The sequence below is a fragment of the Engraulis encrasicolus genome, chromosome 6 (assembly GCF_034702125.1).
Source record: "Engraulis encrasicolus isolate BLACKSEA-1 chromosome 6, IST_EnEncr_1.0, whole genome shotgun sequence".
NCBI lineage: Eukaryota > Metazoa > Chordata > Actinopteri > Clupeiformes > Engraulidae > Engraulis > Engraulis encrasicolus.
The window spans coordinates 24,440,906-24,456,082 of NC_085862.1; the positions used below are offsets into that span (position 1 = coordinate 24,440,906).

General features: G+C 45.4%; 1 protein-coding gene across 1 annotated transcript; it reads left to right on the forward strand.

The window, feature by feature from the left end:
• Positions 1-3,938: 3,938 nt before the first annotated feature.
• LOC134451528 (uncharacterized) lies at positions 3,939-15,034 on the forward strand (the record flags this gene model as incomplete). Its single annotated transcript, XM_063202033.1, has 7 exons — positions 3,939-5,441; positions 6,200-6,384; positions 7,225-7,369; positions 8,373-8,573; positions 9,290-9,394; positions 11,608-11,788; positions 14,843-15,034. Coding segments are annotated over 6 exons (2,310 nt in total), but the record flags the coding sequence as incomplete, so codon positions are not given.
• Between the last annotated feature and the right edge of the window lie 143 nt (positions 15,035-15,177).

The window sequence follows — 15,177 nt, forward strand, 5'->3', positions numbered from 1 at the left end:
CCTCGGCGTCATGATTGATGATGAGCTGTCATGCTCCAACTACATCAACTCGGTCACCCGGACCTGTCGAATCTAGATGTCCAACGTACGGAATATCAGACCTGTGCTGACACAATATTCTACACAACGACTGGTCCAGGCCACGGTCCTGTCCCGCGTTGACTACTGCAACTCACTCATGACAGGTCTACCTGCTTGTGCGCTAAAGCCTCTGCAGATGATCCAGAATGCGGCGGCACGGTTGATTTTCAATCAACCCAAAAGGACCCATGTTACTCCTCTATTTATTGAGTTGCACTGGTTACCGATCGCCGCCCGGATCAAGCACAAGGCATTGACCCTTGCCTACAAAACCATCACAGGAACGGCCCCAGCTTATCTGAAGGACCTACTAACGCCTTATGTTACTGGAAGAGAACTGCGCTCATCCAGCACAAGCCGTCTGGCTCTGCCATCCAGTCGCTCTAGGTACTCCCAGTCAAGATTGTTCTCCGTTGTGGTACCCAAGTGGTGGAACAGTCTCCCAGAGGCAGCAAGACTGAGCACATCTCTTGCAGCTTTCAAGAAACAACTAAAGACATTCCTCTTTCGAGAGAATCTACTAGACTAATGCTTGAACTGGCCTTGCCCCAGGGCAGACTCCTGACATGATGTTTAGTTTAGTTTAGTTTAGTTTGTGAGTGTGTGTTTGTGTGTGTGTGTGTGTACTCGTTATTTACTCTTTATATTTAAAAAAAAAAAAAAAAAAAAAAAAAAACTAACCCCTCTTTGCAACTGCACTTGTTGTTCTGTATATCTCCTGTGCACTTTGTATTTGCTTGTGATGTTGGCTTGATTATGTCCTCTTTTGAAAGTCGCTTTGGTTATAAAGCGTCTGCCAAATGCAATGTAATGTAATAATGTAATGTAATGTAAAACTCTATACTCAACTTGAAACACTGTAGGAACTTATTTTCTTCAGTGTTCTACTTACTAAAGAGGGTATTTTTCTGTAGTAAAATACTGAAATATTGTTTTTAGACTCGGAGTACACAGATGTGTATATATTTTACATATTTTTCTGACATTTAAAAAATTGCACTAATTTATTGTAAAATATTGGGTAACCACATGAAAGTGATGTCTTGTACAACATATTTTTGAGTTCAAAAACTAAACAAATGTGTTTTCTCCTTGCATCCACTCATGTTTTCATCAATATCACATGCAATGTGTGTCCTTATGGGGTGATGATTTCAGATTGTAAACCGGTATGAAGAGAGTTTACCCATGTGATGAGGAAGTGAACTTAGTATGGCAGTTGATTTTAGTATTTTGAATGACAGTGTGTTCAATGCGACAACCAGGGTTTTTCTTCATGAAAATGGTGTGTAATCCAGAGAATGGTGTGTAGTGGTTTGAAAAGAGTGTGTTTTAAAACTGAAATGTGAGTGTAAAGAAGGAATTGTGTTTAGTGTTCAGTGACATTGGTTAGGGGAGTTGGGAAATGGGTGAGATGTTCCGAGAATTGTGTGTGAAGTACCAGAAATTGTGTGTAAGCATTCGAGAAAAACTGTAACACACATATTGCACATATTGAATAAATGGGGTATTCTACATCATATATAAAATGAATGGGGCATTTTGCCTCGTGAAGAATCCTTTTTTTTTAATACGGATCGGGATGATGATCTGGATCACCACCAAAATGTAATCACATGTTCCTTTCGTCATCTCCAACAACTCTACAAATCCGTGCATAACTTTTTGAGTTATCTTGCTGACAAACAGACAGACAAACAAACCAACCGAACACGACCGAAAACATAAGCACCTTGGTGGAGGTAGTGAATGGTGCATTCTGCATCACATATTGAATGAATGGGACATACTGCAGGTCCATAAGCACGGTGGGCCACACAGGGCCAAGGGCATTTGGAAACCTACGGAAGGTGTGTTAATAGTTTTATTAACATTCCCTCTGAATGCTTAATGTGTGTGTGTGTGTGAGAGAGAGAGACAGAGAAAGAGAGATGGACATTTCTCTATTTCTGTCGGTGCACATGCATGTTTGTCAGCCTACTTTTGTGTAAAAGTGTGTGTGTGTGTGTGTGTGTGTGTGTGTGTGTGTGTGTGTGTGTGTGTGTGTGTGTGTGTGTGCGTGTGTGTGTGCGTGCTTGCGTTCAGGCATGTGTGTGTGTGTGAGTGAGAGCGAAAGAGACAGAGAGAGACACAGAGAGAGAAAGAGAGAGAGAGAGCATGTGAATGTGTGACTGATTGAAAGACATAGTAGGCTACAGTATGTGTGTAGAGAGAGGCAAGTGTGGATGATGCGCAAGAACAAAAGTGAGAAACTGAGCCTTTTAAAGCACTCCCTTAGGCTATAGTGTGTGTGTGTGTGTGTGTGTGTGCACGCGCGTGTGCGTTCCTGTGTGTGTGTGTGTGTGTGTGTGTGTGTGTGTGTGTGTGTGTGTGTGTGTGTGTGTGTGTGCACGCGCGTGTGCGTTCCTGTGTGTGTGTGTGTGTGTGTGTGTGTGTGTGTGTGTGCGTGCGTGCGTGTGTGTGTGTGTGTGTGTGTGTGTGCATTAGTGCGTGCGTGCGTGCGTGCGTGCGTGCATGTGTGCGTGCGTGCGTATGTGTGTGTGTGTGTGTGTGTGTGTGTGCAGGCTGTTAATATTACAGAGCCACAGAGGAGTGGATCTCTATCAAGGTCAACTATCACCCATAGGGAAACCAGCCTGCATGTGTGTGGTCGTCGAGAACGACAAGTGTGTGTGTGTGTGTGTGTGTGTGTGTGTGTGTGTGTGTGCAGATGTGAGAGGGTGTCAAACAGAGAATGTGCATAACATGGAGAATGTTTTTGTCTCTAAATACGTTGTGAAGACAGAATAGTCTCTCTCTCTCTCTCTCTCTCTCTCTCTCTCTCTCTCTCTCTCTCTCATACACTCTCTCTCACACACACACACACACACACACACACACACACACACACACACACACACACACACACACACACACACACACACACACACACACACACACACACATTGTCTCTTTCTCGAGGGTGTGGAGGAGACAGGAATTGTAGGACAGTGTGTGTGTGTCAGAGAATGCAAGTGGATCATTCTGTACAAAAATTAAGCTTTGCCTAAAGCTAGTATTCGCTGTCGTGTAGTAGGTCTGTCATAAAATCTTTTGCAATCCACACACGACTTTGTTACTCTCATTGTACAGTGTGGATAATGCTGTTATTGAAGTTTTAATGGACTACCCCCCCCTCTCTCTCTCTCTATTTATGTGTGTGTGTGTGTGTGCGTGTGCGTGCGTGCGTGTGTGTGTGTGTGTGTGTGTGTGTGTGTGTGTGTGTGTGTGTGTGTGTGTGTGTGTGTGTGTGTGTGTGTGTGTGTGTGTGTGTGTGCACGCGCGTGTGCGTGATTTTATGCAGCACTTGTGTGCACCTGTGTCTGCAGCAGTTCACTGCATTGGCACAGTATGATCAGTGCCCCTGTTATCTATTTGTTACTGAGCTTTGCACATTTGCTGGTCCAATACAACATGTAGCGGACTGCTCTCTTCCTCCCTTTCTCTCTCTCTACCCCTCTCTCTCTCTTCATCTCTCTCTTCATCTGTTTGAGTGCTGCAGTTGTGTGTGTATGTGCCTATGTGCTGTGCTTGTTTAATTTGGGATGCCCCCCTCCCCCTCCCCCCTCCCTGCACCTTTAAGAGCGCGTGTCTGTGCTAGTGGCTGAAGGTCACTAAAGCACCGAACACTACTCTCGGCTCCGCTGCGGCGGTCCAATATAGCGCATGCGCACTGCCTCGGGACTGGGACACAGTACACAGACCGCAATATGGCGAGAATGCCTGGCAGCCGGGAGCGCAGTTGCAGCGGCAGCGAGTGTGGTGACCGGGGAATGGGGGATCAGGAGAGCAGAGGAGAAGAAGAAAAAGAAGGAGAAGAGGAGGAGGAAGAGGAGGAGGATGGAGAGATTCAGGAGGTGCAGATCACAGGAGAGGAGGACGGGGACTTTGAAGAAGAGGAAGAGTGGGAGCAGGAGGAGGGAGAGAGGGGGCTCCCAGAGAGTTGCGCATCAGACCCGACTGAAGAGAACTCGGTCGTTATGCGCAATACGGACCGGCAGGACATGGGAGAGCTGGGGGAGGAAGAGGATGAGGAAGTGGGGGAGGAGGATGGAACTGCTGTCGGAGTGGAAAACGACCGGTCCCGGCTGAGTGAGAACACGCGCCTGGCCACGCGCTATGCGGTCCGAATCTTCCGCGAGTACCTGAGCGAAAAGTCGCAGAGTCCCGACTTTGAGAGTATGGACAAGGAGGCGCTGTGCGGCGTGCTGCGCTCCTTCTATGCAGAGGCGCGCTCCAAAAGCGGCCAGCTGTACAGCAAGTCCTCGCTCATCAGCATCCGTAGCTCGCTCAACCGGTACCTGAACGAGCCACCTTACTGTCGCGCCCTGGACCTCACCAAGGACCCCGAGTTGCGCGGCGCGAACTTGACGCTCGCGGCCGTGATCAGGAAGCTGGAGGAACAGGGCGCAGGTCCCGTGGTGCAAAAACAGGCAATAACTCGCGCAGACTTGAGAAAACTCTACACGTCCCCGGTGTTCTGCGCCAGCTCGCCTTTTGGGCTACTCAATAAAGTGTGGTTCGAGACCTGCATGTACTTCTGCACTCGGGGTCGCGAAAATCAGCGAGAGTTAGAGGAGGATTCGTTCGGCTTGGCCATGGACGAGGACGGGAGAAAGTTTGTGTATTTCAAAGCACTCGGCCCCTATCACAAGTCGCGTTCTGCGTCTTGGACTAAAAAAAGGTCCGATTCGGACGAGGACAATCTCCCGCGCATGTACGAAACTGGCACGGAGTTTTGCCCTTACGCCAGCTTCGTCAAATACCTGGCCAAGCGCAATCCGTTGTGCAAGGCGTTCTTCCAACGACCCCGAGATCACTGCGGAGAACGAGACGCCACCTGGTACGAGAACAAAGCGATTGGCAAAAACCTGCTCGGCACGAGGATGCAGATGCTGTCGCGCGCGGGCAAACTGTCCAAGACCTACACGAACCACTGCATCGGCGCGGTATCCATAGCAACGCTCAACAGCATCGCCGGTATTGGGTCAAAGTTAGCTCCGTCTGCTGCTCAGCGCATCGCACCGGAAACCGTTCAGCTATTGCTGCCGTATGTGCAGCACGTGGAAGAAGAGGATGAGGAGGAGAGCGATGCGTCCGCGCTCAAACGTCAGAGAGCTGCTAACAACAAGCGGCCGAGAACTGTGGTGTATCCGCTGAACGTGACAGCACCACCGGAGGTCTCACCACCACCTAAAAAACGGCGAGAGGACAGTCCTGCCATGATTCGCGGTGGTGCGGAGAATGCTGCACAGCTTGATTCACGAAGGGAGCAGAATAGCCGGGCATCCTCACCCCCTGCTGTTGTGCCTGCAGCGCAGGTAGGCGACTGAAGAAGATGCCTTTTTTGGCTCGCAGGAAGAATGCTGCTGTTCCGGCCTGTTTTTAAACAACTCAAAATCAGGTCGTGTGTGTGTGCTGCAGTTTAGACATGATCAGAAGGAGAGCCCTAGCTACATAAATCGTGTAGGCTGTTGTATTCCTGTCGGGCATTGTTTGAATAAGAGTTGAACATTTGTTTTAGGTGAATGACAGAAATAAAGTGCTGTTTGTGTGTTCAAGAGGACATTAGAACAGTTGGAAATGTGTATTTCAGACTGATATGTATTCAGTAGGCTATGTTCATATTGTGCTTTAAGATTTGTTGATTCTAACCAAACTTTCAAAGATGATCTTGCAAAGCAGAATCCACTTCATTTTTTTCTGATTAAGGTGTGTGCATCATTTTAAAAGCAAGTTTTTTTTTTGTTTTTTGTTTTTTTCACTAAAGGACATTTTGTAGGATCCCCCCTTCTCTCTATGGAGTGTATGCAGGACAGTCACAGCAGTACACACATACAGAGAGAGAGAGAGAACTTGAGACTTGTAAATAAACTAGATACATTTGAATGTTTTCTAAATTCCACTTTCCATCCCTTTCTATCATCCATTAACTTTAATGTTGTAAATTTCTCTGTCTCTGTCTCTGTCTGTATGTATGCAGACACACACACAACTGCTAAATGCCCACGGTCATAGTGTCATAGTAAACCTCCCTCTGTCATGCCCACTGTGTGTGTGTGTGCGTGTGTGTGTGTAGGACAGTCACGGCATCACCATGTCAGGTCGCCCTCTACTGGTCCAGTCACCCGCCTCGCCCATCGGTTGCCACGGGATACCCACGCCAGCCCAGCTGAGCAAGACCAACGCGCCGGTCCATATAGACGTGGGCGGAAACATGTATACCAGCAGCCTCGCTACACTTACCAAGTACCCAGAGTCAAGGTATACATACGAACACACACACACACACACACACACACACACACACACACACACACACACACACACACACACACTCGGCAAGTAGCTTCAAGGTATACACAAGGAGTAAAGGAGCCAAGGCGCGCGCACACACACACACACACACACACACACACACACACACACACACACACACACACACACACACACACACACACACACACACACACACACACACACCAAGTACCCAGAGTCAATGAAAACACACACACACACACACACACACACACACACACACACACACACACACACACACACACACACACACACATACGCCAAGCACCCTGAGTCGAGGAATACATTCAGTAGAAGCACACAAAGTAACAGCGCTGTCCGTGGTGCTGAAATCGTACTCTGAGTCAATGCACACTGTTACACACACATACACACACACACACACACACACACACACACACACACACACACACACACACACACACACACACACACACACACACACACACACAGAAGTTATAACCAGGCATACCCAGATTCCCAGTCATCAGTAAGGAACTATTTGTGTATAATTCTTTAACAAACAGCTCTGGAGATGGTCACTTTCTCAACACGATCACCTTTAATCCACCACTTTCCTTCATTGGCTGATTGTTTTCTAATGCACATTTGCTCTGGTCACGATTGGTCACTTGTTTCGTAATGCACATTTCCTCTGGTCACGATTGGTCACTTGTTTCGTAATGCACATTTTCTCTGTTCACGATTGGTCACTTATTTTGTAATGCACATTTTCTCTGGTCAGGATTGGTCACTTATTTTGTAATGCACATTTTCTCTGGTCAGGATTGGTCGCTTGTTTGACGGGTCAGAGCCGATCGTGCTGGACAGCCTAAAGCAGCACTACTTCATCGACAGAGACGGCCTGATGTTCAGATATATCCTCAACTTCCTACGCACCTCCAGACTACTCCTGCCAGACGACTTTAAGGTGTGTGTGTGTGTGTGTGTGTGTGTGTGTGTGTGTGTGTGTGTGTGTGTGTGTGTGTGTGTGTGTGTGTGTGTGTGTGTGTGTGTGTGTGTGTGTGTGTGTGTGTGAGAGAGAGAGGTAAGAGAGATAGCTTCGTTTTCCGACACATACTTTACTTCCTACATAATTCCGGACTACTCCTTCCCAACAACTTTTAAGCTGTGTGTGTGTTTCTGTGTGTGTGTGTGTGTGTGTGTGTGTGTGTGTGTGTGTGTGTGTGTGTGTGTGTGTGTGTGTGTGTGTGTGTGTGTGTGTGTGTGTGTGTGTGTGTGTGTGTGTGTGTGTGTGTGTGTGTTGGGCTTAGGTGAGTGAAGAAGCCAACTCGAAGTACGTAGAAAGAAAGTAGAAAAGATTGTTATACAGTTGGATGCCTGTTTTGAAACAGAAGACCTTATATAAACCTTCACATTGACAGTTATGCAGAAATTCTTTCTTGCTCTCACATTTATTTTTCAGTTTGTCACACTCTCATCTTGTCTCTCTGTCTCTTGTCTTTTTTCTATCTCTCCCTTTCTCTCTTTGCTCCTTTGCTCATACCCAACACCCTGTGTGTGTGTGTGTGTGTGTGTGTGTGTGTGTGTGTGTGTGTGTGTGTGTGTGTGTGTGTGTGTGTGTATGTGTGTGTGTGAGTGTGTGTGTGTGTGTGTGTGTGTGTGTGTGTGTGTGTGTGTGTGTGTGTGTGTGTGTGTGTGTGCGCGAGCATGGCTGTGTGTATGCGTGATATCATTCATGTCTGGGTGATTAAGCACTGTACATACTGACAACTCCTCCATATCCATCTCCATCTCCTTAAGACTTCTCCTTACTCTACGAGGAGGTGAATAGAATGTGTGTGTGTGTGTGTGTGTGCGTGTGCGCGCATGTGTGCGTGCATGGGCGCATGTGTATGTGTAATACCACCCATGTCTTGGTGAGCATGTACTGTACACACTGATAGCTCCTCCATCTCCATCTCCATCCTCAGGACTTCTCCTTACTCTACGAGGAGGTGAAGTTTTTCCAGCTGCGGCCCATGCAGGAGGCCCTGGAGCGCTGGCGGGGGGAGAGGGAGGCGCGGCGAGGAGCCCGGCCGTGCGAGTGCGTGGTGGTGCGCGTGACCCCGGAGCTGGGGGAGCGTATCGCCGTGAGCGGGGAGAGGGGCCTACTGGAGGACGTCTTCCCAGAGGTCAGGTTTGAAGTTTGAAGTTTATTTATTTAACAAAGGGCCAACATACTATGTTAATAGCATTTAATACAAAATGCAAAAACATACAAGATTATTAGCCTGGCGATGCCATCCTATGTATTATTCCACCAAAAGATTTTGCACATAGTCTGGTGAAAGCCTCCTTGCTCAGTTCAGTCACGGTTCTGCCAATCAGCAAACAGTGGAGAGTGGTGACGCAGAACTCACCGTTACTGATTGGTTAATGTAGCACTATTCACACTTTTGTCTTGTTATTTGTATGCTTTTGCAACATCATATCGTAACAGTCATGCTAATAAAGCACAATTTGAATTATAATTTGAATTCGGAACTCCAATGAATGTAAATGGCAGAGTAAGTTCAGGCCACCTCCCACCCTCCACAGAGACGGATTCCTCTTAGCTTTCGCCAGACTGTCTGACGGAGTCAACAGTTGGCTTTCACCCAGGCTACAAGATTATAGCCATATGGCTAATTTCCATCTTTTGTCCCTTGACAGTTTTGATGTTCCTTAAAAAAAGAAATAAAAAACAAGTATTGCACACAATTATAACATTAAAAAGCCGAAGATATTGCACACATTTTAAAATAAGTCATACAAAAATAAGTTAAGAACAACTGCCAGTACCAACTACGTAGAATTACAGTATGTTGTCAGTACTGATTATCCAGTGTCCATTATTTGACCTGTTTAGGTGGGGGACGTCATGTGCGAGGCTCTCAGCGCCGGGTGGAACCAGGACCACACACATGTCATTAGGTTCCCACTCAACGGCTACTGCCAGCTGAACTCAGTGCAGGTGAGATGTCTGCATTCACAAACACACACCTGCAATACATACTCACACATGTTGGATCTCAAATGGTGCACTTGTGCACTTCAGTGTTCATGTTTCAGTGCGTATGGCGTATTAATTTCTCACTAAAACATAGTGCCCGAAGTGCACAAGGGCACCATCTGAGACACAGCAACAACACACACGGGTAGGCAGGTAAACAACATATGAAAACTATTGGAAAAAAGTGGAATTCTTTTCCAATTTATTGGAGTGAAAGAAAATGTCAAGAGTTCTTCAATGTCCCAAGAGTGTTATGCTATCATTGGAAGACTGAATCAGACACACTGTACTTGTACATCATCCACACATTCACATGCATAGCCTATTACTACGTATGTCTTTCTCTCACTCACACACACACACACACACACACACACACACACACACACACACACACACACACACACACACACACACACACACACACACACACACACACACACACGTGTACCCATGCACACACTCACACAGGCACCAGTGATGTGCTATGAATGAGATATTGAATCAGACACTCTGATGTTTCTTTATCGCTTCCGCGATTCTTTTGGTATGGGTGTGAACAAAATGAGACCTTAAGGTCTGTCTGGAATCATCATGGATGTCATAGTTATCCTTTATACATGCTGACATCAAAGAGAGACTATGCAAATACACACACACACACACACACACACACACACACACACACACACACACACACACACACACACACACACACACACACACACACACACACACACTATCAAGCATGAATAGAAGAACCTTTTTTTTTCCTCGCCCATCTCCTTTTCACATTTTTCCAGTATCCCCCCTGAAATGATTTTAAATGTTTGCCCGATTGTTTGCAGTGTGCGCCCAAAAGTCTGTATCTGTGTCTGTGCATGTGCGAGCATGTGAATCCTCCTCATGTCTGTTCCACCCTCGGGCGCTACAGAAATCACTTTGGTTATTAACGCTTTCTCCCTGTGGCCAATGCAGACACATATACTAATGGAAGAGAGAATGGAGGGAATCACAGAGGCAGAGTAAGGACAACATGAAAGAGAGAGGTCAAACACGAATGCAGCAGAGGGAGAGAGTGCTAGAGAGGGAGAGAGAGAGAGAGAGAGAGAGAGAGAGAGAGAGAGAGAGAGAGAGAGAGAGAGAGACCCAAAAAGAGAATGGGTGTGGAAAAGCGAAAAAGAGAAACATACAGAGAGAACGAAGAATGAAAGAGTGGGTGAAAGAGAAGGGAGAGAGAATCAGACAGCGATATATATATATATATATATATAGAGAGAGAGAGAGAGAGAGAGAGAAAGAGACAGAGACAGAGACAGAGTGCGGGAGAGAGAGAGACCCAAAGAGAGAATGTTCGGGGTGAAAAGCGAGAAAGAGACACAGACAGAGAGAATGAAGAATGACAGAGTGGGAGAAAGAGACGGGAGAGAGAATCAGAAAGATAGAGAGAGAGAGAGAGAGAGAGAGAGAGAGAGAGAGAGAGAGAGAGAGAGAGAGACTCAAAGAGAGAATGTTCGGGGTGAAAAGCGATGAAAAGCGAGAAAGAGAAACTAACAGAGAGAACGAAGAATGCAAAAGCAGGAGACAGAATCAGACAGAGATAGAGAGAGAGAGAGGGAGAGAAAGAGGGAGGGAGAGAGAGAGAGGGAAGGAGGGAAAGATAGAAGGCGGATTTGAGGGAAGAATGGGGGGATTTGGGTTGAAGGAGAGAGAGGAACACACATCCCTGCAGGCTACAGTGATGGAGTGTTATCGCGCTGTGCTCTGCAGTGAAACGCCTGCTATGGAGAAAGTCATCCTCTGTGTGTGTGTGTGTGTATGTGTGTGTGTGTGTGTGTGTGTGTGTGTGTGTGTGTGTGTCTATGGAAGATTTTTAAAACACTCCTTGAGTCTCTATGTTTCTCTTAGTGTGCAAATTATTTTTGTATGTGTCTGTGTGTGTTATACAATACTGTATGTGGGGTTGTCTGTGTGTCTGTCTCTCTGGTTGGTTGTGTTTGCATATGTTTCTTCATCTACATTTTGTATGTTGCCTAAAGTGCATTAACTGATGAAATGGACACTGTCTATGTCTCTGTGTGCACATGTCCTTCTATCGGGTTTTTTAGTGTGAGCATGTGTGTGTGTGTGTGTGTGTGTGTGTGCATGCATGTCATGTGTGCGTATATTCACAGGTGCTGGAGCGTCTTCAACAGAGGGGTTTTGAGATGGTGGGCTCGTGCGGCGGAGGGGTGGACTCGTCCCAGTTCAGCGAATACGTGCTGCGCAGGGAGCTGAGGCCACAGGGGGGGCCCTGCAGGGGGGTCACCTCCGTCATCTGCATCAAGCAGGAGCCCCTCAACTAGACACCAAAAGGTCAAAGGTCACTGCAGCATCATGTGACCCCAGAGTTCATCTACTTCAAATCCTTCTTTTGTGTTTTATTTCATGGCAGAAACACAATGCTTCGACCACTGGAATCTTTTTCAGATTCCCTAGACAGTGTTTCCCACAGAATTTTTGGAAACTATGGGGGCAGCCGGGATTTTTTGATTGGGGGGGGGGGGGGGGGGGGTTGGGGGGGCCTTTGGTGTGTGGAAATTTACGCGGCATAAATGCATAACGACAAAACAATGAGTACAGTATGGCGCATGGAGAAACTATAGGCCTACATTTTAGCCATTTCAATTTTGAGAAATTACATGAGATTGTACCCCTGAAATGAATAGTAGTACATTGTCATTTATATATATTTTTTTAAATGCAGTGCAGTGAATCATTTCTGTTTACAACACACTTTCATTCATCTCTCATGCGGGGGTCTATGTAATGAAAAAAGTTAATAAAACAAAATAGGAGCACAAATAATTTAGGAGCACTGTGAAATTCTTAACACACAGACAAAAAGGGTTTAAGAGAGTAGGCTATGCTTTTTTCCCCACATACATAGGCGTGCACATTCTACATGAGGGGTGCAGGTCACAGGGCCAGTTTTTCAAAATTCCTCCCAGTAAAAGGGCTGAACAACATATTACACACTTTCAAAGTATGTCTATATTCACATTCATTACACATTAATTTCTATACGTAGCCCGATGTCTCCTCTGCTGTGTCAATGAAGGCCTGTCGCCTAACTCATTATCATACGATTGTAAAACAAAGCCTGGGGAGTGTCGGTAAACTCATCCCAACTGTCCTTTCTCTGAAGGTTTTTTTTATTGCTCCCAAATCCAAGTTAACTACAACAACAACTTCACTATAGGCTTTTGATCCCTCTGTCTTTCAAGCACTCATGGTTTTCTCTATAGGATATATTTACTCCAGGAGGAAAATGTGAAGGAAATCGTTTTTGAAATCGTTTAATTTTTTTAATTTTTTTTTTATATATTCGGAAACTATGGCGGCCAAATTTAAAAGCCATAGTTTCCTCGATGTGTGGGAAACACTGCTAGAGGTAGAGAATCTGAGAAAGACCTCAACGGTTGAAAACGTAGTTCTGATATGGAAAAAAACACACAAAAAGGACTTCAACTGGGTGAACTCCTGACTTTAAAACTTCAATCAGCCTTTGTCCTGCACCTTAACCCGGGATGAGCACAATCGTCCACCTCAACACCAGTCCATCTATCTATTTGAATATGGATGCAGGACATCATGCAGGACATCATACAGGGGGCCCATCTTGAATAACGAGGACTGGTAGATGGGACCTTTGAATCTATGGTCTTTGTTACATCCTACATCTCTCACTATGTGACTGGAACATTATGGTTAAAGACCGAGTCTATAATATTGGTATCATTTTGAAGTGTAATTCATGCAAAAATCTACCATACATATCAACGATGTGCGAAGTAATAATCCTATGACATTAAGGTTGCCAACCGTCCCTTGAAATACGGAATCGTCCCGTATTTACAAAGAAAAGTATGGCTTGTGTTGAGCTGAAATTTGGTTGAAATGCAGGGAATTGCATCTAAGAAACACAAGGGTTTTTTAGGTTTAGGGGGAGGACCCCCAGACCTATCCTTTCAGTAGAATTTTTGAGGGTCCCTCAACTTGTGCCAAAGGCTGATGGCCGTTGTAGCATCATGTGACTTAACGATGTGCCCAGCCAGATCAATGATATAGGTCGGTGGCCCAGATTGGACTGAACCTGGATTCCCTCGATGAAGAAACAATTTGGCAGTTTGGTCACTACCGTCAGAAACTCTTGCTGTATTCTGCCGGGGCAAATATCTCCAAACGTCTCCAATATAAAGAAGAAATGGACGCAGGAAAATGAATGAAAGTTTGTTTTAAAACTTTAAGACTCCACATGATTAAGACTGTCTTCATTGAGAAGGAAGTAGCGCAGATGATTGTGAGCATCTGTTATAAAAAAGCGATGAGACTTTTGATATTCAAGAAATGTATTCATTTGTGAAAATGACTTTGTGTGCTTACAGGTGAATTGTTAAAATGATTTTCTTCATCTGTTTTAAATTATTACAATCGGCAGCTACCACTTCAATTCACACCAATTATGTACTGACACAAACACTGAATCATCCATGTTTTAACTGCAGACAGAAAGACAGAAACACACCCACCCACCCACACACACACACACACACACACACACACACACACACACACACACACACACACACACACACACACACACACACACACACACACACACACACACACTTTGTAGGTCCTTAGTGTTTGTTAAGAAGGGATTGTATGCATCACCCTGAAGCTGGCAGGTTGATTCTCAGATGAGCTGGAGCACACAGCAACTTAAACTTTTCTTTCATGCAAACTAGTAGGCTACTGACTGACATTTCAATGGTACTACATCCTCTTCTTCTGAGTGTATACTCACTGTACAGATGCGTGTTTCTCTAATGCCATAGTTTTCTCTTCTGCAATGATCGCCAGCCTTTGTGTCCATTCACACACACACACACACACACACACACACACACACACACACACACACACACACACACACACACACACAATAATAGCACTCTGTGTGACATGAGTGCTCACTGACAAAAAAAATGAAATCATTTCTATATTGCTTTTCTACATGTTTATTTACGGTTACACAATGACCTTTATATTCTGATTGGTCTGTAATTATGATTTGACTTGTGAATAAGAGCTGGCACAGAGCTCATAAAGTTGTAAGTGCAATTTTGAGGTATGATGGGTAGCGCAAGCAAAAGATCTAGAAGTTGTAGAAGGCTACAAACAGGTGTGAAACACAAACTCCAGCCTATTCATTCATTGGCCTACCATAGTTCACCAGTGCAGTGATTCTAAAATTGTGTGCCGGAACCCACTGGTGGACCCTGAAGGTATTCCGAGTGGGGTTTGAAATAATTTTCTAAAAATCAAAATGCTCTTTGTGTGTATGTTGCTGTTAACTATTTGTAGTTGTGGAGAGTTCGAGAGCGCCACCACGTTTGTTAAGAATTCGAGTGCGCCACCAGATGGAGAAGTTTGGGAACCCTTGCACTAGTGAGCTTCGCAGACGTTCATGCCTTCTCTCAAGACGAACATTTCAGAATGAAAGAAAGGAGATACTAAAGACGTCTCATGGAATCGGAATGTAATTATAGTTTGACAATAAATGTTTGACATAACATTTGCATTTTGTGTCGTCGTCATCAACTGATAAATCATCGGTTTTATTCAACGCTTTTCTTATAGCATGAGCAAATGATCATGTGACATTACATGTAGAATCTATACCAAGACATACGCGTTCA